The following is a 23,935-nucleotide window of genomic DNA, read 5'->3' as shown; positions in this document are numbered from 1 at the left end:
AAAGCACACTATGGAAAAAAGAAAACAATGACAGAGATGGGTTTGCCTTTTCAAGGGGCATATCAAATAATTGTCAGCTAATATTCTCAGTTCGTCTTTGAACTCAGGTGTATTTCTGAGGTGGCAATCTGAATCTTTCACAAGAACCCTTTCCCCAGCCGACGCGTTATTGGCGGTGTGTGTGCTCTCAGTGTAAAAGTAGAAACATTTATTAACATTTTAATGAGGTACTGTACCAGTGAGCTGCTCTCGTCCATCACCATCTTAAACTTCAACCAGTTTGTTTGTTTGTTTGTTAAATACCAAAGTTATGGTTTATTTTATTGTTCCAGGAAACAAATGACAACAAACAAATTTGTATACAGTGAAGTTTCATGAGAAATGCTTGTGGATCTTAATTATATGGAAGATGTGTTGTTGGTTGAAATAAAGAAATGGCACAAGTAGAAACGCAGAGGATGAAATACTGATGAGAAAATAAATGTAATGCTTCTCCCTCCGACTGTCATGTTGATGATGAACAGTTTTTTTCTTTCTGCGAGTTCACAGAGCTTCATCAGTTTTAAGCGTCAGTGTAATCAAACGGCAACAGATGTTAGTTTTCAGCTCTGAGTCCTCTGAGTAGTGATGCTATCTGTTCAGCTGCCAATATCACGGCTGAATTATAAATACTGTGTTCATAACGTAAACACTGAACTTTACTAACAGGCTGAACTGTCTGATTAGAACCGGACGAAACATGAACAACACGTAATCAAAAATATAGTAAAACCTGTCAGTGTGATGACTTATTGTGTCGTCACTTTCTTCTCACAATTATCAGTTGAAATGGTTTCTGAAATATGAAACATAAACACAATAAAAGCCACTAAATATAAAAAGTGAATGAACTTTTTAAGACATGTGATCCAAATATAACCAAAAATGTTATTCACTTACAGTGAGACCAATAACTAATTATTTTTTTCAGATAATGTTATGAATCAGCTCAAAAACACACACAAGTACTGTTTTATCTACATTTACAACTTTGCAATTATATGTGAATGCGATTACTCTGATTGTGCCTTTTAGCAACTTTGATAAAGACAGCTGGTCATCTAAAGCAGTTTAAACAGGCAACATAAGAGCTGTTTCAACTCTTTAGATGTAATTTTACGCAAGGCTTTGATTTTATGTGGCGTAGCTTTGTTTTTGTTGTTTAAGTCGTATGTTGGTGTGAAGACTCAATCGCAACCCGACCTGTGAGTTGAGTCAATTCAAGTTTATTGTCTTTGCAGCTTTCATTATCATTTTCTATCCATAATGACATAACCGACATCAAATTAACACCAGAGATGAGGAAACATGGAGGTTTCACTAAAGAGATGTCGACACGAGCAGTTGAACTTGTCTTTAGTGAAGTCACCCCTGGTCAGTGGAGGAAGAAGCACTCAGATGTTTTACTTGTTTATAAAAAGGTAAAAGAAGTAATTCCACAATGCAGAAATACTTTGTTACAAGTAAAAGCTCTGCATTTGAGGTAAATGTACAAATGTTTTAAGTATATCAAAACATACATAACATATACATACACTGCTGGGCAACCTAATCTAATATAATACATATTAATTTATTAGTTGTTTTGTATTTATATATATACACATATATATTAATTATCTGAATCTGTAACCAATAAGAAAGTAAGTAAGTCAAATGAATTAAGTGAAGTAAATAGCGCATTATTGTATAGGAGTAGAAGTGTAAAGTACCTGTTACGTATTGTTGTGTTAACTTTTTCAGGAACGTCCTGTTCACACTCTAGGGCTGTCGTCATGGTCAGGTCTGCGCTGAAGCTTCAATCTCTGGTCGGATTCAGAATGGGTTTTTTTCAGATGTGATCTCTGCTTCTTGTCTGCATCGTGTGTATTGTTTTGCAAGTAAATGCACAATGAGAGGAGAGAAAGAGACAAATTCATGGTGGAAGTGTGTTACATTAAAGCTGGAACATGCTTCTTCAGGCTTCATGCAGGCAAATGCTGAGGGGCCTTTTTAGCATGTCTGTTTCTTTAAAGGTCCAGTGTGTAAGATTTAGGGGCAGACATTTAATATGATTTTAATAAAATGTTTGTCGCATCTGTGGCGCCCGTCTTGTGGGGTTACAGGAGGGGTCTTCAGTTGGCTGTAATCTGAAACTCAGGTTCACACGACACATTGTCGAGATTGAATAGTTGTGCGACTCAGCTCCTCTCACCTATGAGAACCCATTACACCCTTCTCTGTATGAACGTGTGAAGACTTCAATGTGGATCTTCTCAGGAGGATAATTCAAGCCTCAGCCTGGCAAAGTATCAGTCAGTAGAGGATGAAAAAAAGCAAAAGTATTCTGATCTGAACTCTCAAATTTTGGCTCTACCAGTTGATTTCAGTTGGATCGAGTTTTAAAGATGTGTGCAAAGACTGGGCTTCAGTCTTAGCTTTTGGCTCATGCAGAACTCCACTGTTGATCCGTGACCTTACAATGTTTTATGAAAGGTCAGTAGGACTCACACTGTGTGATGCCAACAGGTTTGCATCTTTGGCAGAGCGGAGACAGTTGATGAAAGAAGGATGCCGAGGAGAGGTTTGGGTGTTTGAAGTTTTGGGTCATGATGAAGAACATCGGAGGCCGAGCTTGGCTCTTTGTAGGAAAACAAGCTGAAAGACTTGTTTCTCAAAACGTGAGCGAACTGTTGTCGTCTTGTTGAGGCCCAAATGCAAATGCTGAGTTTGATCTGCATGTAAATGATGCCTCGTGTCGGTCTGAAGGCCTCCGTGGAAGACGAATGGTGTTTATCAGCCGCTCTAGTTGACCGGGACGCCGTCTAATTACTTTTTTTCTTAAAGGTTGTATTTATTAGTATCCATCATCGCTGTTGTTACATCAATTAATGCTGTTGACGGGCTGAGGAATTGTCACCCTCAGCCCGCTCCACCCCACCCTCACCTCCTCGCCCCCCCTCCATCCTTCACAGGCAGAAGAACCTCCTCTCCTCTCCTTGGCATTAAAGGCCTGTCATCCCAGCATGCCGCGGGGCCCCCGGCCCCAGCCCAGCGGTGTCAATTAAATTTGATTGACTGAGTAAAAGAAGCACACAAATAAGCCAAAACAACAGACACAAAAATCTATACATGACTCCTCCATCCCCACCACCACCCCTCCACCCTGGCTGTCAAATCAAGCGCTTGTCTCGTCCGTTTTCGTGGCGTGTGCCACGGACGTCCGCCGCAAGACAACCGTTGGTGTGAGTGTGTGTGTGTGTGAGCATCAGCGCCGGGCAAACGCACCGCTCGTCCCACCTGCCCCGCCCGCCTCACCAGCCCCTTTAAACCCCCCCACACACACACCAAACACCCCCTGCATCCACACAGAGCGAACCAATTAGCGGCTCTGGAGCCTCGTCCACGCTGCAGAGCAGAGGCCCCTGGGTATCGACTCAAACTGTTGTCCAATAAATGAGGTCTAATTTATCAGTTTAACTTCACCCCCCACCCCTCTGAAAGAAAAGACTGAAAGAGGAAGAGAGAGGGGGAAAAAAGAAAACAAATAGCTCTTGTTTTTCGTTACATGAACTGGAGAGGAGAGTTTGGAAAATCCTGATAAATCCTGTGTTCTTCACATTTCATGTCCTCGTATCTCTCTGTGTTGTTTTGCTAATTGTGAGCCAGCGAGCTCATGTTTCATATTCGCGGCCATGATTGAGGGACACTATTAGAGTAAACCCCATTAGGCTCCGTGGGGAAGCAGCCGACCCTGCGTGGGAACCATCAAAGGCCAATTTGCTACCCAAACACCATAAATCCTGCCCCGTTAAGTGACTGTTTTTGATGCCGCTGAGGCGCACGGAAATAAATATACGCTCCGTTATGTATTGTCCATTAAATTACCAGAGAGCACAATTCACACACGACATCCATCTCGATCAGAGGTGGTCAAAAGTGGGGTCCAGGGACCTGCAGAGGGCCTCAGTGTTGCAGGAGGTCTCAGTGAAAGTAAAGACAGCTTCAGCCATTACTGAAAGAGGCTGAAGTTTGAAAAACTTGGCTTTAAACTTTGTCATTAATCAAGTATCTCATATCTGATTTTTTTTAGTTGATGGATCAGTTCTAGAATTTAACTCTGATCTGAGGAGAACATCTTGTTTTTTATGTTCCAACACATTTAGGTTTTGCTTTGTCGTCCGTTTGTCCTGTCTGATGCTGCTCAGTTTGCTACAACATGGCGTCAGTCTGTCAGTGACGTAAGGTTTAGCTGTCAGAGCAACACACAGAAATTCTTAATGTTAAGTGTCCAACTCAACTTGCTTCCATCCAAATGTAGCGCAGATATTCAGAAAAACAAGGTGAATTCAGGCACTTTTCAATGCGCCATTGAGTCGGTTCACGAGATAAGCACCTAATGCTCCAGCTAGGTTCCGTTATATCACTGCAGAAAAAGAGGACACAACGGGACAATGTAGTCAAACTTCCAATGGTAAGAAAAAATGTCAAATACATGATAGAAATATGGCATTTCTGTCTGTTACCATACTTTAAGTGGGCTGGTATTTGAGTGGTACGCTATACTGGCACTGTACACACTGAACTTCCATATGAAAGGTCCAATCATGCGAAACTATTGTGCAGTGAGTCAGCAGACAGAAGTAAGTTTCTACTAAATGGTTTAACAATGGCACAGAAGGTTTAAAAGCTACAGCACTTGATGTTGCTCTTATGATTTAATTTAAACAACAAAGGTAAAGTGGAGAAGTGTATGTGATTACAAATCTTGATTGCAAGGCTCTTATTCAAAAGCTTCAGTTAAAAAAACAACCCGGAATAACATGTTTGCTCAAGATAACATTTTATTTCAGTTTGTTTTCACAACAGCTTCAATAACAGGACAGAGGAGCAGCCGTCTGTCTCTGTACACGCTGGTTAGTGTAAAAAAAAAAAAAAATTCAGATCAGACATCTGCTCCAACATTCACAAATATTGCGTCTCTTTTGATTTTTTTTTGCATTGAGAGTAAACATTGGAGTCGATGCAACAACACTGTCAATCTGAAGAGTTCATTAAAAATACAACAAACAGGTCAAACAGGTTCAGTTCAGTTTGTCTCGTCCGTAGAACGACGCCACGTTAACAACGCCAAGCTCCTTCACCTCGTCCTGAAGGAGCGGGTATGATGAAGACACTTCAAATAAAATAAACTGCATTTCAAACACTGTTTTGGCAGCGAGCGACAGTTTTAGGCAATGGAGGCCGGTAACTCCAGCAAACAGAGTTGGAAAAACTCTAAACCCTTGGTAACTTTATTTTACGAGTCTGTAGTTTCCCCTATATTAGGAACAAATTATATAGTTATTTCCAGGAAACTTTTGATGAGGGAAAATGAGAAGTAAACAGACTTGTAAAATAAAGTAAGGCCAACTCTGGCTACTTGTTTGCTGCTCCCACACAGTGAAATAACACATTTTCCAAAGTGTTTACTGGAACAGCGGGGATTTGAGTAGATACCAGGCGATACCAACTCCCTACATTAGCTGGGTGTGCCATACAGACGGAAGACAAAACAGCCATGCCAATATGTTTTCTTTTCACTTTGAATTATTCACAAGTGGTTAAAGGAACAGTTCAACATTTTGGGAAATACGCTTCCCCATTTTTTAGAAGTGAGGACTGATATCAGATTCATCTCTGTGCATCCAGTTAAGAGACAACCTATGTGGCCAAAAATGTGTGGACATCTCCATCAACTACTTCTGTGTATTTCTGACACCTTTTTGTCACGGCTGACCGTACGACTTCTATCATCACACTGTGAGAATTGATCGATCAGTTACAACACAGGTGATCACAGTGAACTGAAGCAAACACACTCGTGTTCATCAGCAATTCCAGTAGTTTTATATAAACAAGACAGACCTGTCTCCCAAAATGTTGAAAGTAAGAAGGAAGAATTACTATGTGCCGTTTTACTTTGAACAATAAGAAAGAAGGACAGAAATATAGAATGGCTGAAGATCATCCCCATCTTTTCTGCACAAAGTCCAGTTTCATTTCCATCAGAGCACAGACTCAAGACTTCTGTAGCCACAACAATGAAATACTATTATACTACTAATATCCAAAAAAGCCCATTACAGTTTATAACAGATCTGCTGACAGCAGCCATGTATAGGAATCAGCTATTATTTATGCCAGAAACCCTTCTGATCAAACTGGAGCACTGACTGTGAGCCAGACCTTTATCACCAACATGAATGCATTTATCAAATGGTGTATACTGGATGCAAAGAGATGAATCAGTTAATCACCTTCTCATCTGACCAATTTGTTGAAGACATTAAAATGTTGGCCTGTTCCTTTAACAACTCAGATGCCACTGCTTTAAAAACAAAATCCACCATCATCAGCTGCAGACTCAAGACCCACAACAGCCAAAGAGTGTGTAAACCTAAAAAAGGTAAACTGCAAAAAAAAAAAAAAAAAGGTCTTTGTAAACCATAAAGTTAACTACACAGCTGAATCTCACTCATCCAAACTACAGGAATGTCTACAGACTGATGTCCAACAATGATCAGTTTGGATTAGAAAAGTCTGCATCAGAACTAAACACAGCATCTGTTTTAATGTAAACATGCATCAAAAACATGACAGATGTGATCCAGTTTCTCCAAAACTACAAATTAGAGAGCCAAGGCTGTAAATTGTGTTTTTCTGTTAGGAGTGTTTCATAATGCCGACACGCGGCAAGCAGAGGGATGTTTGCTTTGTTCGTGGCAAGGTTAAAAGGAATACAAGGACATTTTGTCTGATTTACCTCTAGTCTTAGTGCTAAGCCAGATTCAAGGTTGATTGTGTAAAAAAGTTAGATTATTTTGTCTCAATCCTAGGTCATCAAATGCCAACGCTTAGGGTTTGTGACTGGCTTGACCCTAAGTGTCAGTATTTGTCACTTATTGCACCCTTTAAACTTGTCACAGAGGAGAGAACTGACCAAAGATAAAGAAATCTTATCTTTACAAGACAGCCAATTTAGCAAAGGGTTGCAAGTTTATTTTTAAGGATGACAGTCGGCCAATCTAACAATTTGGACACATGGTGACAACTTCTGGCCAGATCTCCATGAAATTATATGTGGATATTCAGGCTGGATGATTTCCAGTACATTTGGTGAACCCCTTGACCTTCTCTCTAGCACCACCCTTAGGACAAAATATTACATTTTCATTTCCAAATAAATAAGAGGATTTAAGAGATTTTAGATAAGATGTACGTTTCTGACTAGGCTTTCTAACCCTGGTAAATTGTGAGGTGTCATGAACACTGTAGCCACTTGGGGGTGCTAGTGAGGCTTTAATGTCTGTATTCACCACCAAAGATCCATGAAATTACAGATGCCAACAGGTTTTGAATTACAGGGGAGCAAAGATGAAGCAACTGTCGAAACTGATCAGTTGATTGATCAAAATCTATATAGCAGAATTTCTAGACCCAAGATGAAAAATGTAAGTCAGTGTTTTTCAAGTCTGGTCCTGGTGGCCCCCCTCCCCTGCATGTTTTAGATGTTTCCATGCCACAACAATGTGCTACAGTTTTACCATGGTAAAAGTAGGTGGAGACAGATTAATAAAGTGTCTCTCCCCTCCTTAGTGAAACCATTTATGGTTCTGACAAATTTAACATGGTTTATTATATAAAATTAGCTTTAAGCTAAGGGGAGTTCATATGTAATAAATATCATGAGGCTCAGCAAACGGCCATAAAGAATGTGTTTATGTTTATGTGTTTATGTTGTTGTTTATGCTGTATTTCAATGGATACGTCAATTCAGATGACTACTTATTGCCACACTTAAATCTGAATATTGTATAAGCGCACCAGATAACAGCCTTGGTCTTCTAGTTTCAAGCTTTGAGACAGTGCGTCGATGTTCACAATCTCCTGAAAGCTGTATAAAATCTCTGGAATTAAATGATTCAACTGCCGTTTCAACTTCTTCTTCTTAAAAGTTCATATGATCGGCCTGTTCGTCAGCCGCTGTAGAAGGTGCATCCTTGAACCTCCCCATCTCAAACACATCACACAACTAAAGTCTACTTCATGCCAAAAATACTGCATAGATAATAACCATGGAAATAAAAACAAAAACGTGTGGAATATGATGAAAGAGAATTAAATACTACTATATATACAGTGGTTGTAAAACTATTTGTGCTGGTGCACGTTAACCACGTGCGTGATTTTAACCACATTTAAAAAGTTTCAAATCATATAACTGTGTGCATAAACATAAATACTAATAATCATCTTTAGTGTAGTTCAGGGTACAGTAACAGAGTGGCAAAGGAACATAAATCTTAATCTCCAGTTAGTAAGATTAAGTTTTGACACTTGTTTGTTTTGATTCATTTAGCAGATCAATGAACTCTGGGACGGTTCTGTAAAACAAAATCAAACTAAATGTGACAAAACTAAAAATATATGAAAAGTGGTATTACGGTGATGCGAGGTCCCTGCAGGATGCCAATTGCTACACAAACAAACTTCCTTCAGTCTGTCAGTAAAAACATTTGCTTCAGTTTAGTCAAACACAGGTTCTTCTCATTCACTTTATAGTGATTCTCTCTGAATAACAGCATCAAATACATTTAAACAGACAGAAACAGAGATGAGACAGGTTCTGTTTTTGTCTTTCAGTCCTTAAACTGTATAAAAACCATCAAAAGACAAACGTTTGAGGCGAAGAACATGAGAAACATTATGCTAGCAAGTATAACTAACAGAAGAAGAGATGTGTGATACTGTTGTTATCATTGAACTTGATCCACCTACTGGATAAACAAGAATCTGTTTTTTGAGTGTGAAAGTTATACCACTCCTGTGGTCAATAACAGGAGTGGTATTTTGACAAAATAATCAAAGCCAACTCTAAAGTTTACTTTTAAATGACATACTCGACAAAGGAGCAAACTCCATCCACTGATGAAAACCATGAGATACTGCTTAAAAGTCAAGAAAAAGCTAATAAGTGGACCAATAGACACAATAGTGTACTATAGACACTGGGGCATTTATTTTACTGACTAATTTAGTATATAGACAGGTATGTTTGTGGTTGTAATCTGCTGTAAGGATTCTCGGTAAAAGAGTCAAACTTTAAAACTTCGGTCTCTGTGCAGTCTAAAAATCCCCTTTCACTATTTTACTTTAAACACACAAACAAAGTCTCTTGTATTAAAAGGGGACACACTGGCAGGATACCTGGTCATAAACACCCTGTCCAATAAGAAACAAAAAACTGTTCCATAAAATTCTCAGATCTGTGGCTGTAAATTTCTCATGTTCTCTGCCTCTTGCTGTTTGCTCTTTGTAGTGGTCTGTTCATTATGTGCTCTCTGCCCTTCAGTAGGCACTGGTTGGTTAAACGTTACTGGTTTTGCTCTTGCCTCTGGCACCTCCTCCTGGGCTGCCTTTACTCTCGGACTTCCTGCCAGTTGAGTTCTGACAGTTGGACAGTTTAACAGCAGAGCCCGACTGACCACCACTGTTGTTGTTGTGGTTTGTGTTTCCACTCAGTGTCTCCATGATGGAGCGGAACGCCCCGAATGGCCTCTTGCTTTCAGAGCCTCCTGTTGGAGTCCTCTCCTTCCCATGATGCCCCTTGGTCTGCTCTGCCTCCTGATTGGTGCTCTTGTGGACCTGCTCGTCAAAGGTGACCCTCAGTTTGAGGTTCTGAGATGTCTTCCTGCGAGACGAGGGTGACTTCAGAGCACTCTTGGGACTGGTGGCAACTTTCTGGCCGTTAGCGGCGTCATGGGAGTCGGTGGAAGCATCTGGTGCTTTACCGTCTGCGGCCTCGGGGTCGCTGGAGGTGGGGGAGGGGTTGTAACCGATGCTGTCCACTGACTTTGACCCGCTAAGAGAAAATGCCAGCTTCCTCTCAGTGGTGGAGGAAGAGGAGGAGGAGGGGAGGTGCTTCTTCATCATCACATTAAGGTGGTTTGACACCGGCTCCTCCTCTGTGATTGGCAGGTGGGACGGCCTCTCAGGCCGAAGTGTGTTTGAGGTTGAGGGTACTTGATTTTTACCTTCCTCTGGTGGATAACCATCTGAATCCGATTCACTCAGAGAGCGCTGCATAATCTGTTTGAGTCTTGCTAGTTTGAGCTCTCTCCTCTCCATCAGCCCCGCCCTGCGGGCCCCAGAGGCTCCTGCACCACAGGGGCCTTCTCTGCTCAGGCTACCTGCCGGAGGCAGCCTCTCCCTGGGACACAGAGTGTCTGACATGTCCTTCCCCAGCAGCTGCCGCAGCACAGAATCTGGGCCCACCCCTCCCTGACGAACCAGCCATTGACCATCACCTGGAGTCCCCTCCGCTGTCAGCATCATCTCAGGCCATGCCTCCACCGAAGGCTGATGGGAGCTGGAGTCCAGAGAGACAGAAATTATTCTTCAACAACACCGTCACTGCTGCTACTCCTGATTGATCCTTCTACTACACTACATTGGTAATACTGGCCTTATCTACAATTCAAACTGTACCAAATTAATTATTATTGAATCATTATTTATTACTACAACAAAGAAATCCCACCATACTTCTCGGGCTGCTTGTTTTCCACCTGATACGAGGCCACAATGGAGTACAACCTGACAGCTGGTCCAGGTGTTGTATTTAAGTTGTCTCTTTTGTGCTGCTCTCCTGAAATCTTCTATAAATGCTGCGATCACTTCACTCTTACTACTGCTGCCATAGCCACTGCTCATATCTGATGCTCTGAGCACAGTTTCTTCTCAGTGGAAGTTACCATCATCATTCAACTATTGCTGCGGTGACTGTGCTGTTTACCTGAGCTGTGTGTGTGTGTGTATGTGTGTGTGTGTGTGTGTGTGTGTGTGTGTGTGTGTGTGTGTGTGTGTGTGTGTGCGTGCGTGCGTGCGTGTGTGTGTATTACCTGGGAGATCTGGAAGGTGTCCCCTCAGCTATGTTGGGGTCCATCAGTCTCTGCAGTTGCTTCTGTAGAGTGATCCTCTCTGCAGCTTGTCTGCTCGACAAATAACACACACACACACACAACATGATTGACACTGAGACCCCTCAACCTGTATGCTCCATGTCATGTTCAGTGTAAACAGCCTCTAACTGTAACCAGTGAGCTGTTGGATAACTTAGTTGTGACAAACAATATGGGCTCCTAAAATGTAAGCTGCAAGACTAATATCAATTGAGAAACCACAAAAAAACTATCAAACTTCAGCATTTAAAGTTAAAATACTGTAACTTACTCATTGAGCTGTTTGGTGAGTTTTACAACCTGTGAAGCCAACGACATGCAGGTTTCCACGACGACCAGGTATCGAGCGCAGGTTGTGTGTCCCTGCCGCTCAGCACTCTGGGACGGCCGCTCCCCCTGCTGGTTCTGGACGGTCACGTTAGAGCCGTACTCCACCAGAGTCTGGGGGGAGAGACACAGAGACCCAAACCATTACTGCTCTGAGGTCTGGCTCTTTTTTTCAGATATGTTGATGTCTGTCCCTATGTCAGTACATTATTATTTCCGGATATATTATTAGTACTTATGTCTAGTAAAATACTCTCCCCACTGTACAGATCAACTTGGACCTGCTGAGAAAAAGCAGCTATTTTATCTAAAACGGATCATTAACTTAATCAGCATTTTGATTGTCAGCCCGGCTCGCCAACAGGAAGCAGACAAGATTGATAACATCCACCTCTCCTTCAGCAGGGTGTGCCACTTTCCAGGAATAAAAAAACACTCAGCCTCCACTGTAGGAAAATGAGCTGCAGACTGTAAAACACATTTTATAACAAATCAGTGTTTTGTCATGCTAAGTAGGAGCAGTGTAACAGAAACAGGATGTTCCTGAAAAACAGACGTCTGGATTGTCACACCAGTCTGGAGAAATACATTGTTTTAGAATACCAAAAAACTGAGCTTTAATGTTGACTTTTACATTGTTAAATATTAAAATAATAAAAATATTAGGCGTGGCTTTTAAATCATTTTTTGTATCACAGATATAGCATCATTTGCGGGGCTCTATTAGTGCTCAAATAGTTTAAAATCTCAGGTGGTTGGAGTTGAGAACAGATTACTTAAAGTAACTTTTATTCTTCACCTTTTTGAGTACTTTTAATCGATTGTAATTTAAAAGTACAACACTGCTCAAGAATGAATGTGCTTCATTATCCCATGAGGCCCTGCTTCCGATCTGCTGACGTACAGTGCTACCGAGGTATCAGCAAATGCTGAGGGGAAGTGACGGAGGGGATGTCAAATGAAACAGACCACAATACCAACCACACACCAGCAGTACACACCTGTATGCAGGTCAGGTGTCCATACTGAGCTGCTACGTGGACAGCAGTGTTTCCGTTCTGGTCGACTTCGTCCAGAGAGATTGCCTGTTCCTGCATGAACTGAAGCAGCCACAACAAGACCTTCTCCTGTAGAGACGGACAGAGAGAGGGAGACGTTTTACCGAACCAACCACACACACCCCTTACATATTAGACACTATGAAAACACAACATGATAACATTTAATATAATTAAAGTCTTTATCACTGACAGATGAGCTTCTTTAAACTGCAGACAGCCTCATCAAAACAGCATAGCCTTTAAAACAAATCAAGCTCTTTGCCAATACTGTATACTAATTATGTTAATGTAGTTTTTCCTGTTTGGACTTCACCTTCACACTTACCTTACACACAATTTAGTTGCTAAATGATAAAATTGTAGAAATTAGCAAATACGGTTAAAGGTTGTGCTGAGGATGGTTCTTTGTTGTTTCTTGAATTAAAATAATTTACACCCTGTCTGGTGGCCTTGTAAGACAGCTCAGAGTGCTTTAACATCCATAATTGAGTTAATTTTTTCTGGCCTGCTGGGAGAAAATGATCCCTTGTTGCCACTTTGTGTTCACTGACTTTTCACAAACAAGCCCAGAGGAGTAAAGAAGAAGTCATAAGACTGACTTGACTGGACAGTTTATGTGATGTCATCCTACATCATTGTTGCATGGATCCACAAAGGAAAAAGTATTTCTGATGAGGGATAGCAAGTCATTAGCTAGTTATTTATTCATCTTCTCTGGTGTCACCAAGAAATCACTGCTTAAGAGCTTTATTACTTCAAGACTCCAACCGAAGGACCACTTACATCATAAATAGTGCCAAATGGACAGAAATGGGACCATAATACAATATATCTTGTAATTCCCTCAAACGTTCTGATATCTGGAAAATCAAATTGTCATGGTTACAACATAATCTTGAATAAGCACAGGCTAAAGATGCACCAGCTGAACTGCCCCGCACTAAACAGGCAAATGCAGCAGAATTTTTTGACCAAACTAAACAGGTTTGGTGTGAAACGCACCCACAGATTTGGCCTGTTAAGAGTCAGAGCTGTGTCCACTTTTAGATAAACAGATGTCTGCTTTGCTAGCATTTTAAACTAGGAAACATCCTTCCATCATCTTCTGGTTGAAACAAGTCTCGATATCAGATGTTTGAGAATATGATGGGAAGAGGTACAGGAGGTGTTTTACTGTTTGATGACCTGATGTGACACATGAAGTTGATAAAGTAAATGATTGAATACCACATTTCAGATGCTGTCATTTTAAGTCTTATATGTGTGTGTGTTACCTGTCCATAACGGGCAGCGTAATGGATCAGACTGGGATGTTCTCTGGTGCAGCTCAGCTCAGCGATGGCCTCCGTCTCACTCACCATCCACCTCACACACTCCAGATGACCATTCTGTGACAAATACATGCACACACACACACACACACACACACACACACACACACACACACACACACACACACACACACACACACACACAGAGTAAACATGTTTCAGTAAGAACCAGGTGGTTGGAAAGCCGTCATCGCATTAATCTGAGTGAGTAAATAAGACGCCTGTTGATAAAAAGCCAGTCAGTACTCAGCTGCCCAGCTTGTCTCTAGATAACATGCTTCCTGTCTGGCGGACAACCAAGAGCCTGGTTTCCACTGCAGGGCAGACAAAACAAAAGCTACTCAGTATGTATGGTGTTCACTTTCCTCACTTTCAGTCCTGGGGCTCATTTTGAACGCTGTGCTTCTGCCAACAGAGCTGATGTACAAGTTTACATCATTTTATCAAAAGCCTCAATCTGAATACTTTATGACCTCACTGACCGGCTGCCAACAGCCAATCAAACGTCTGAGAGTCCTTGGTACAGATTACAGATCTTTTTTTCTTTCTTGAGGACTAATATTTACAGCTGCAGGGGCAAAATGGAGGAAATCAAGCAGATTTTTAAAAGATTTTAAGCTGTGCTGTTACACAGGAAAAGTGCATAGACGATCACTGTCACGTGAGCTGAAGCCAAGAAGCAGGGCAGAAAGTATTTTCTATAAAAAAGCTAATATCGGGCCAAATATGTCCGCCAAACAGTACACGTTACTTTCAGAGTACACACACACACACACCACACACACACACACACCTTGACTCCCAGACCAGCAGGGGTGAGCTGTTGGTTGTTGCGTTCGTTGAGGCTGTCTTCTCCCATCAGAGAGGTGAGATGCTGCAGACAGTCAGCATGACCCTGACAGGCCGAGATGTGCAGCAGGTTGTTCCCATCCTCATCTCTGATCAGCTCCAGGTTATCTGCTGCCAGGTGAGGCTGCAGGAGGAGGAGGAAGAGAAAGAAGAGAAGAGGAGAAGGGTCGAGGAGCAGAGGAAGGAGGTGAGGAGAAGGAAGATACAAAGGAGAAAGTAGAAAAGAAGGAGGAGGAAAAGAAGAAGCAATAAGAGGAGGAGAAAGAAGTGGTGGATAAAACAACAGATGTGGTTTGCAAATGTCTCTCTCTGAATGCTCAGAATTTCTCCCACTTACCAGCAAAGAGATCTGTCCCTCTCTGACGATGTTGATGATGTTCTGGTTTTTCTTGGTCTCTTCGTCCACCTCTCCTCCTGCTCCTCCACCTCCAAATCCCCTCGATGCACTGCTGCCTCCACCTCCTCCTCCTCCTCCTGATCCAGGAGCCCAGGACTTGGAGGCATCCTGCCTGCTCACACTACACCCTGGCAGGGGGAACATCAGCGCCGGGCCACCTGGAGGCTCCACGCCTGGCCTCTGAGTCTGGGAGTCTGGGTAGACCCGCGCAGACAGCAGCTTGTCTAGAAGTCATCATTCAAACAATGCCAGTTATTTAGTCCACCAAGAAAAAGATCAAACATTTAGGAGGAAAATTGACAATATATTTAGTCGTACCTGCATCAGAGAAAGAGGAGAGAGAGGAGGAGCAGCTGAGGAGTCCGGAGGAGAGCAACTCCGACTGGTAGCCTCCTCCAGCTGGGGTGCGGTGGAGGTGGTGGAGGTCTGGATCCATGGACTTGGACTTCCTCAGGTCTGACCACTTCACCGGAGACAGGACACAATACTGCAGGAGACACATGAATTACAACAAACCAACTCAACAACATTATATTTGATTATGTTATTCATTAATACAGCTTATATCTATTACTGTTCAACACATGCAATTTGTTAAATGTGTGCTTGATTTCATTAGTGTGATAAATAAATATGATTAAATTCTGAAAAAAGACATTTTATACGATATTAAAAGTTTTGCTAAAATATGACCTTTACACTTTAAACTACATGTTAAACAATTTACATGGGATGATTTCCTCATCATTATTCTACTAGGTCACCGATGGATTCACAAATATTATTGAAAAATATTACTGAAGAATTGTTTATGAAGTTGATCAGTGTGTACCGGAGTCTGGGAGCTGCTGCTGCCCAGGCTCAGAGGCTCGTTGTGGGGTAGAGCGGAGCTCTTCAGTCCTCCTCCCCGGTTCCTCTCCAGGGTGCCTCCACCCAGGTTGCTTCCTGTCACGGAGCGCTTGTCATGCGGGACACGGGGCAGCGTGGACATCTGCTGACTGGACTTGATATAAGGCACGTCCAGAATCTCGTCCATGTCTAGATCGTAGTGCTCCAGTTCCCCGAACAGAACCTGGGGGTTGTTCCCTCCAACGACACCAACGCTGCCACCCAGGCCCTTCCCCTTCCCTCCCGACCCGTCAGAGGATGTGGAGGCCTGAGTCGGTTTTTCGGTGCTGGGGTCATCCTTACTGCCCTCCCCCGGCTCCCCCAGCCCCAGCCCCTGACCCTGGACTTTACCATCAGAGTCGGAGTCGGTTGTCTCTGGTTGGTGTTTGAGAGGGGAGACTCTCTTCACCGGCCGGAATTTACTGTGGACCTCAGGGAGCCCCGTTGGTTTGATTCCCCCGCCACTGTGGGAGGAAACGCCACGACTCCAGTTGATGGCTGGAGCTGCAGGAGGAGGAGACACAATGAGACATCAGTTGAGTTATTTGGTAAATGGACCTTGTTGAGGTTTACATGTATAAAAAGTACAGAAGGACTTCATATTCTGTTTTGTGAAGGTCTGGTATAACTTTGCATACCAACTTTAAAAGATTTGCACCGAGAGTGAACTCAGTAGAGGCGTCTCTGTTACACAGTTTTAGTGAAGAAGAGAGTAAGAATTCCTACTCAGCTATATGTCTATAACACTTAGTTACCTGGTCTCTCCTCTGCCTGGCCATCACTCCTCCTGGACAACTCTGGTATACTCTTCAGAGACGTCACGGAATACTGCAGGATAAGAAACAAAGACAAAAGGAAAGACTGAGAGATGGCAGAGAAGTGTACGCAGCAGTTCAGCAGCTGTGCAAAGCAGTTATATTTAGGTATTAGTTAATTGCAGCAGCAGTTATGTTGCTGTAAGTACAGACAGATTGTGACATGAAGTAGTTCGGCAGCTGTAGCTCACAGCTGTGCAATTAAACACTACAACAGTTGCCAGTTTTATACACAGACCTCAACCTATTGCAGTCTCTGTGAATCCTTCATGAAGGTGGTTATAATGTGAAATCTGTTTTAGAAAGACATCGATCAAAATGGCTCTTTTGGAGGCTCAATCATATTGTGTTATACAGAGAAGTTTTCCTCACATTAAGTCCGTCCTTGTTGATTTAAATAGGGTGGAATGAATATTAGAATTATAACCATTATTACCTTCATGCAGATGGGGTTTACTGCAGAACAACTGTATTGGACTGCACTAGTTTAGTGCATAAGAGAACATATTTGTGTGAAATCTGCGTTGTATGTGGCACCAGGGATGATGCACCCCATTCTGATTGTTTTATAGAGATTAAAGTTGTCGTAGGCCTTTTTTATGATTAATTTCTATGTTCATGAGAAAAACGGTGGCTGTAGGTGGAGGTGAGGCTGTCGCAAGTTTGTGCTTAGGCCTTATAGAGACTCTAAATTAAGGATTTAAGATACCCCCCACTCATCCATCCAGGACTCTATTATCAGTTAGGGAGATGTAGTTAGCAGTTGTGGAGCAGTAAGCAGTTGCTGGCTTGTTTAAATTATACTCACCACTGAATCATCAGAGAAGTCGATCTCGTCCAGGTCCAGGTATTCAGGAGCCTCCATTTTCACACCACATCATCAGCCACCAACCAGCTAAAGAGAGAATACAATCAAATCAAACATTATGTAGCCACTTTTTAAAGCTGGGGACGAATAACTGTTGGACCGAGGAGGAAATCAGTCAACATAGATCCTTCGGTGACCATTGAATCACTAAAATTAAATCACACAATTACACCCTTTGTTCGCAGCTTCTATGTGGCAGCATCATATCCATAAATATGATAAAGAAAAACACTTTTAGTTTTAATGTTGCAGTGATATGATCAGCAGGAATAAAAGACAGGAAATGTCTGCAGGAAACCGAGAACAGTCCCGTTGAAAACTTCTCTGTTCTGTGTTTTCGTTCATTTTCTAAGTGAGATGACAAACTGCTGCCGAGTGAATAAAGCGGAAACCATGGAAATAACAAATCTGACTTCTATTTTAAGGAGGATTTGCACTTACCAGCTAACAAAGGCTGCATGTAAGATGTGTCGTTTAAAGAAAATCAAATCCTTTTCTGCTCAGTAGTACTGTGGTTTAAAATGGTTTTAAGCCCAAACTGTCAACCGCACCAACTGCCCGAGCTGTTGTGATCAAAGGCAACAAACAGCAGGATAATCAGGACTAATCAGAAAGCAGCGTGACTTGCAGCGCGCACAAAGATTTAAAACCCGCAGCAAGAGAGCAAAAACCCACCCTGCTGAAGGACACTTAACTCTGAAACAAATGGAGATGTTGACCGTGAAGTTGTATGCCGTCTCTTGAATATAATGAAACAAGATGGCACTCGGCTTGTGGTGCTCAAAGTGCCAAATAAATACATCAGTACAATACAAAAACTCAGAAGCATGACCTGGTTACTCAAGATAACCCACAGACCTTGTTGTGAGCAGTTTCATGAAGTAACTATTTCATTTCCATCAAGTTGCATCCACCAATCGTATCGCCACGCAGAAGGAATTGTGCATCTACTCATGGACGAGAGGCTTCGTGACAGCACTGGATGTTAACATTAATGGTCTCCTCCTGGGCTGATCTCTTAGATATTAGATTGCTAGCCTCTGGATTATCTTGAACAACCGTGTCATGATTTCTGGAAAGAAACATTGAGTTTTTCAAATGTATTTTTTGGCGCTTTGAGCACCACAAGCCAGCTGCCATCTCGTTCCATCATATTCGAGAGATCTCTGCAGCCAATGTCTCCAAAACTCTGCAACTCACACCATAAAAAATCTAGATGAATAAATAGCACTCCAGGTAAGAGGAAAAATATGTATTTCTTAATATGTGGAGACTGTCCCTTTAATCTGCAACAATTTAATATAATTGTTTCAGTTGTTTTAATCAAGCAGAAATTCTTCTCTTATGCAAGGTTTTGCTGCTTTCCTTGGATGTAATTATAAACGGATCATCTTTGGGTTTTGAACTATTAGCCAGACAAAACAAATGATTTGAAGACGTCATGTTGGGTTCTGAAAATTATTGTTCGTGGCAGCCCTACGAGGATCACAAGAACCTGCTCTAACTGCAGCCTCTGCTGACTACAGCCCGGTCAGACCGCTCACGTCATCAGGTGGCGTACCTACAATAAGATCCAGATGTGCTGAGGGTGCTTTTTTTATGGTTACTTTGGTCCTGTTCTCTGGAACACACTGCATGTTGACCTGAGATCTGTCACAATCAAATCCACATGCAAAAGCAAGGTTTACTATCTTCTCAGCTTTATGAACAGTTACTATGTGTGTGTGCTGTTTACTGGTCATGTATTGTGCTCGACTAGCCATTTTCTTCTAATCCACCATTACTATCTACAGTAAAATTGTCCTCTCTGTTGCACTAGCTGCAGAGCAACTCTGCTATGTTATTGAAGGTCCTTGCTAAAAGTACAAATGTTCCTATGAATTATCAATCAAAAAGGATCATGTTATTTAAACAGTGTCAAGAAGTGATTAAAATATCACTTGGTTTTGGCCAGAAGTGTTGAAGGTTGTTTTTCAGACTGTATTGTAAGATGTTTTTGTTGTTTTCCAACACCTCCTGCACATTAAATACATTCACTGGGTTTTCTTTATGGTTTGAAATAAATAAACTTCCATTCAAGGTCACATGATGTTCAGAAAGCAGCAAACTTGTGGAGCTTTCATGTACGAGCTGAGTTGTTTTCGGACTGTGTGGGAGTGACCGCAGAACTAAACTGGTCAAAATAAAACCTCTGATTGCAGCTTTGAGAAACAGTCAAGCCTAACATCCTTGATAACAACAGTTTAGGCCTGAAACCCAACATCGAAAATAAGACAGAATCAAAAAAGAAGGAGGACGTCGTCTGCTTTCTCTGTTTATGTGAACAGCTGACGAGCCCAAATCCTTCCAGGCAGCGAGACACAAAAACAATGAAGAGAGATGAAAAGTTGTTTTGGAGCAAAGTCAAGAAACAAGGACGGGAGTTTATTCAGGAGGAATCTGAAGGAGATTCAATTACTCTTTCTACACGGTCGAAGCAGATAAATGTTTCTTTTGGTGAAACTGCTGGTTGACCCCCGTCAACAAAACCAAAAATCCACCTACCGACAACTCTCGACCTGTCTGACTCACGTGTTGTATCAACAGTACAACTACAACCCTAAAAAAGGAATTATTGTGGTTGTAGCTTTCTGGAGCTACTTGTTGACCAACAACAGCTGGGTGTAGTGACATAAGTGTCATAAGTCCTGAACTCACAGCGGGGTCACCAGGTTTTGTTTTTGTTGCTGTCTAAGCTCTGACCCCAGCTGACAGGATGGACTACTGACTAGCCTGTTAGCTAACAAGATTAAACCTGCAAATCAGACACACCCTGGACACGCAGAAATTAACCTCATATTGGTTTGTTATCACTTCCTGAGTCGGGTGTAAAACAAACCTAATCTCCAAAATAGTCGGTTGCCTTAAAGGAAAAATGCAAATTCAGTCATTATTATCTACTCGTGCTCAGCTACTCATCTCCTGAGGCCCCGAGATCCCAGGTTGATTTGAGAAGACGTTATTTACACCTTCAAAGCGAGGTCAAGTTCATGCACCCACTTTAGACGTGGTGCTTCTAGCTTTCAGTTTAAAAAAACAGGGTTAATAACGTCTTTTCAAATGAATCTGGAATCTCTGGGTTTCTGGAGACTTGGATTGCACCAGATGACCTGTATGGAGCCATTTTATGTTTGTTTTTTATTTTGTTGTTGTTGTTTTACAATTTAAAATAATTCTCCATCTACTTCAGTTGTTAAGGAGAAAGCTGCAACGCTGTATCGCTGTGAGCTTCAGAACGTGATGTGGACTACGAGCCTTCGCCTCACTTCAAGTCTGTGGATTATCTGGAGTAAACAGGAATGTTTCTGGAAAAGAGATGTTGATGTTGATTTATATATATATTTTTTTTTAAAAAGCTGTGAGCAGCACAAACTTTCCATTCACCTCCACTGCACTCTGGGGAAGACAAGAATCTCAAAGACAAATATCTGCTAACAATATGAATGTGTTTTACTTAAAGGTCTGGTCACCTTATTCATAGGTTAGCACCATAATGCATTCTCAACCCCATGTGAGAGGTTAACAGCCGTGTCATTCTTTTTTATAATAATGATGCTTCCTCTAAGTGAGTTACAGTAAATTGCGCTCTCCGGCTCCAGAGTAATAACAGTGGGACGCTTCGTAAGAACCTAAGTCAGGTCTCAATAAAGCTGTTTTAAGACAGTGTGTTCACACTGTTACAGTTAAAAACAACCATCAAATTGATGCACGAGAGATAAATACTGGCATCATATGCAAAACAAAAACAAAAAACCTCCCTGAATCGAACTTGAAGATGTTTATTCTCTCTAACTCAAATTCTGACCTTTCTCTATAAACTCATTTTCAACATCAGCCAGTCAGACGCTGTTACTCAGACTGCATGGAGACCTGGTTACAGGCATTAAGACCAGCAGACTGGATGGTGGCGAGGTTAAATCTCATTAGTGTTGGTCACTCAGTGGTTACACAGTGCTGTGGGTTCACTCACTGATTTCCCTGTCAGTTGATATTCTTTTAAATAATCAACATTTCCAAGTAAATCTGGCATTAAGGACTGAGAAGAGGACCAAAATGTCAAGTTTCTTTTGCAGCAGCATGGAGAGACCGTATGTTTGGCGAACTGTGCGTTGAACATCAGCTTGATTACTTTACACTTGATTAGGGTTGCTGCTGTATTGAATTCTACCATATTTGTGTTATTAGAAAGAATATGTCTCTCTTTTCATTCAGGCTCCCTTCTGATGGACCACAGGCCCCTGGGAACATCTACCTCTCCTGGCTCCTGCTACCACACGTATTGACGGATCTGGGTCGGCACACCCTGGGCTCCTCTGGATCATTGCTCTCCTCTGTTTCTCCTTATATCTGTATTTCTGTAAAAATGTAATGCATCGTCACTCTGATCTTTTCTGTTTACTGCTAATAATCTTGTGTGGCCTGCCCTCTTCCAGGTCACCACGGTGGAGAGGAGGTCGTGTGGCTCGGGCACCACTCGGCCTGCTGAGTCGTCTCCTGGATCCACACATTTTACATATATTATAATTTGTATCAGATATTCTGTCATTCAACATATCTGAATTTGTATTTTGTGAATATTTATGGTCCCCAAAATTAATGCGACACATTTCATTTGACTTTTACTGCATATCCATGCAGACGCATATATGCACCCATATCCCTGACTAACTTTGAGTAGTGTAAATTGCATCAATACAGGAAAAATATTCCTCTTAGTATTGTGATAGGCGTCCTGATTTCAAATAGATAACCATGCTCTTCCTTTGAATTCAAACAAATTGCTTTAAGATGACTCACTGAGTGAACAGTGAAACTTTGAATATTCACTTTCAACTTCTTTTGTACATAATTAGCCTACATATCAGCCTATTTCCTCCAAGTCATTGTCTCAAGGTGTTATTTTGCTGAAAAATCCACTTATGACTTCTGATCTAATGACAAAAATGTGAGAAACGATCAAACTTGTGAGGAAGCACTGACAGAAAAACACCCACAGGCTAATGAACGTAAAGTAAAATAACATTTGAAACCAGCATGTGTGTGACTCCTGCGTCATTTTTCTATCATCATACTTCTAGTTAATAGGTAAGAATAAGAGGCGAACAGGCTGACAGTAGCTGAAAAGGCTGCGTGATTTCTGTTTTGCGCATTAAAACAGTGAATGTGAATGAGTTCAGATGTTTTTTCCTCTCCTTTCTCCTGACAGCTGATTTAATCCGCTGATACCTGCTTGTGCAGCAGCAGGAGGCTAATTAGCTAGCGTTAAGCTAGCACGCTAATCAGCATCCAGAGAAGCTAATGTGGAAGCTAGCTAACTGACTAGCCAGGCAGTTGGAAAAATGAGGTCAAAATGGAAAGGCCAGGTGAAAACGACCCCGGCCCGGGAGACAGGGCTGTTTCTTCTGGTTAACGGGCAGTTTTACGGTACCGTACCTTATCGAAGTCAGGCAGCCGAGGAGAAATAGCTGTCTCGGGGAGAGGATACAGCTAGCTGTGCCGCTAGCTGGAACGATCCTTGGATCCAGCTGTTTTTTTCCCTTCTGTCGCCTCGGTGTCTTGAAAAGCACAAAGACTTTGACATATGGGCAGCACAGAGAGGAGGAAATGTGACGAGGGTTCACTCTGAGCACATTTCTGAGTACCAAAGTAGTTAGAACGAAGGAAACAACCACACTTTTTTTAAAATTTTTTATTATTTATAACTTTCACTGCAAGTATGCGTTATGTGTATGGTCATGTGGGTAAAGCATTATGGTTTCTGTCTGTTGGATGTGAGAGTGTGGTAGATTATTGGATGACAGATGCAGTAGTGGAATAGACTTCAGTTTGGTCAAGTACTGCACTGTACAATGTACAATTTTGAGCTACTTGTCTTTAACTTGAGTATTTTCATATCGTGCCCCCCCTGCTGAACAATATTTTTTCCAGTTTCTGTGGAAGTTTGAAAGCTGTAGTCTGGCTGTGTCACGACCACTGTCTCAGTCTGATTGTAGTTGGGTTTTTTTTCTCCTTTCTTGTTTCGATTCATCGCTTCAATAGACGATCTTTGAGGAGTGCAGCGACCCAGACAGAGGAAGTGGGGCCGTCACATCGGTCCGTTATCCTTAGAATAAAAACTACAATAAAACTTCTCTGTGTAGGAGGGTGTGTTTCTCACTGAGATCATTGTAATTTATTTCAAATTAAATAGTGTTTTGTGTTTGCCTATGCTTCTGGACGGGAGAAAGGAAAATGTGGAAATTCTATAAAAATAAAAAATAAAAATCATTGATTATAATTTCCCGTTTTCATCTCTTAAGGTGTGTTAATATATTGTTATCAAACTTAATTGCGTTCATT

General features: G+C 41.8%; 1 protein-coding gene across 1 annotated transcript; it reads right to left on the bottom strand.

Moving 5' to 3' along the window:
* Window positions 1-4,844: 4,844 nt before the first annotated feature.
* On the bottom strand, window positions 4,845-23,115 carry sncaip (synuclein, alpha interacting protein). The gene is made up of 12 exons (XM_073467026.1): window positions 23,030-23,115; window positions 17,498-17,584; window positions 16,630-16,702; window positions 15,819-16,378; window positions 15,305-15,473; window positions 14,927-15,210; window positions 14,534-14,713; window positions 13,684-13,797; window positions 12,350-12,475; window positions 11,293-11,462; window positions 10,962-11,051; window positions 4,845-10,429 (listed from the first exon to the last, which is right to left on the bottom strand). Exons 2-12 carry the CDS (start codon window positions 17,552-17,554, stop codon window positions 9,427-9,429), a joined length of 2,826 nt encoding a protein of 941 aa, XP_073323127.1. The 5' UTR covers window positions 17,555-17,584; window positions 23,030-23,115; the 3' UTR covers window positions 4,845-9,426.
* Window positions 23,116-23,935: the final 820 nt, after the last annotated feature.

Source organism: Pagrus major, chromosome 5 (assembly GCF_040436345.1).
Source record: "Pagrus major chromosome 5, Pma_NU_1.0".
NCBI classification, from domain to species: domain Eukaryota; kingdom Metazoa; phylum Chordata; class Actinopteri; order Spariformes; family Sparidae; genus Pagrus; species Pagrus major.
Note: the sequence above shows the minus strand (reverse complement) of the source record. Positions and strands in the feature narration are given on the sequence as shown.

What these genes read in the sequence shown, in the direction of transcription:
- sncaip (XM_073467026.1), bottom strand. Translation starts at nt 17,554, where the DNA reads ATGGAGGCTCCTGAATACCTGGACCTGGACGAGATCGACTTCTCTGAT. An exon ending in ACTTCTCTGATGATTCAGTG is followed by an intron (nt 16,703 to 17,497) that starts GTGAGTATAATT and finishes CTTATCCTGCAG; the next exon opens with TATTCCGTGACGTCTCTGAA. An exon ending in AGGGACAGATCTCTTTGCTG is followed by an intron (nt 14,714 to 14,926) that starts GTAAGTGGGAGA and finishes CTCCTCCTGCAG; the next exon opens with CCTCACCTGGCAGCAGATAA.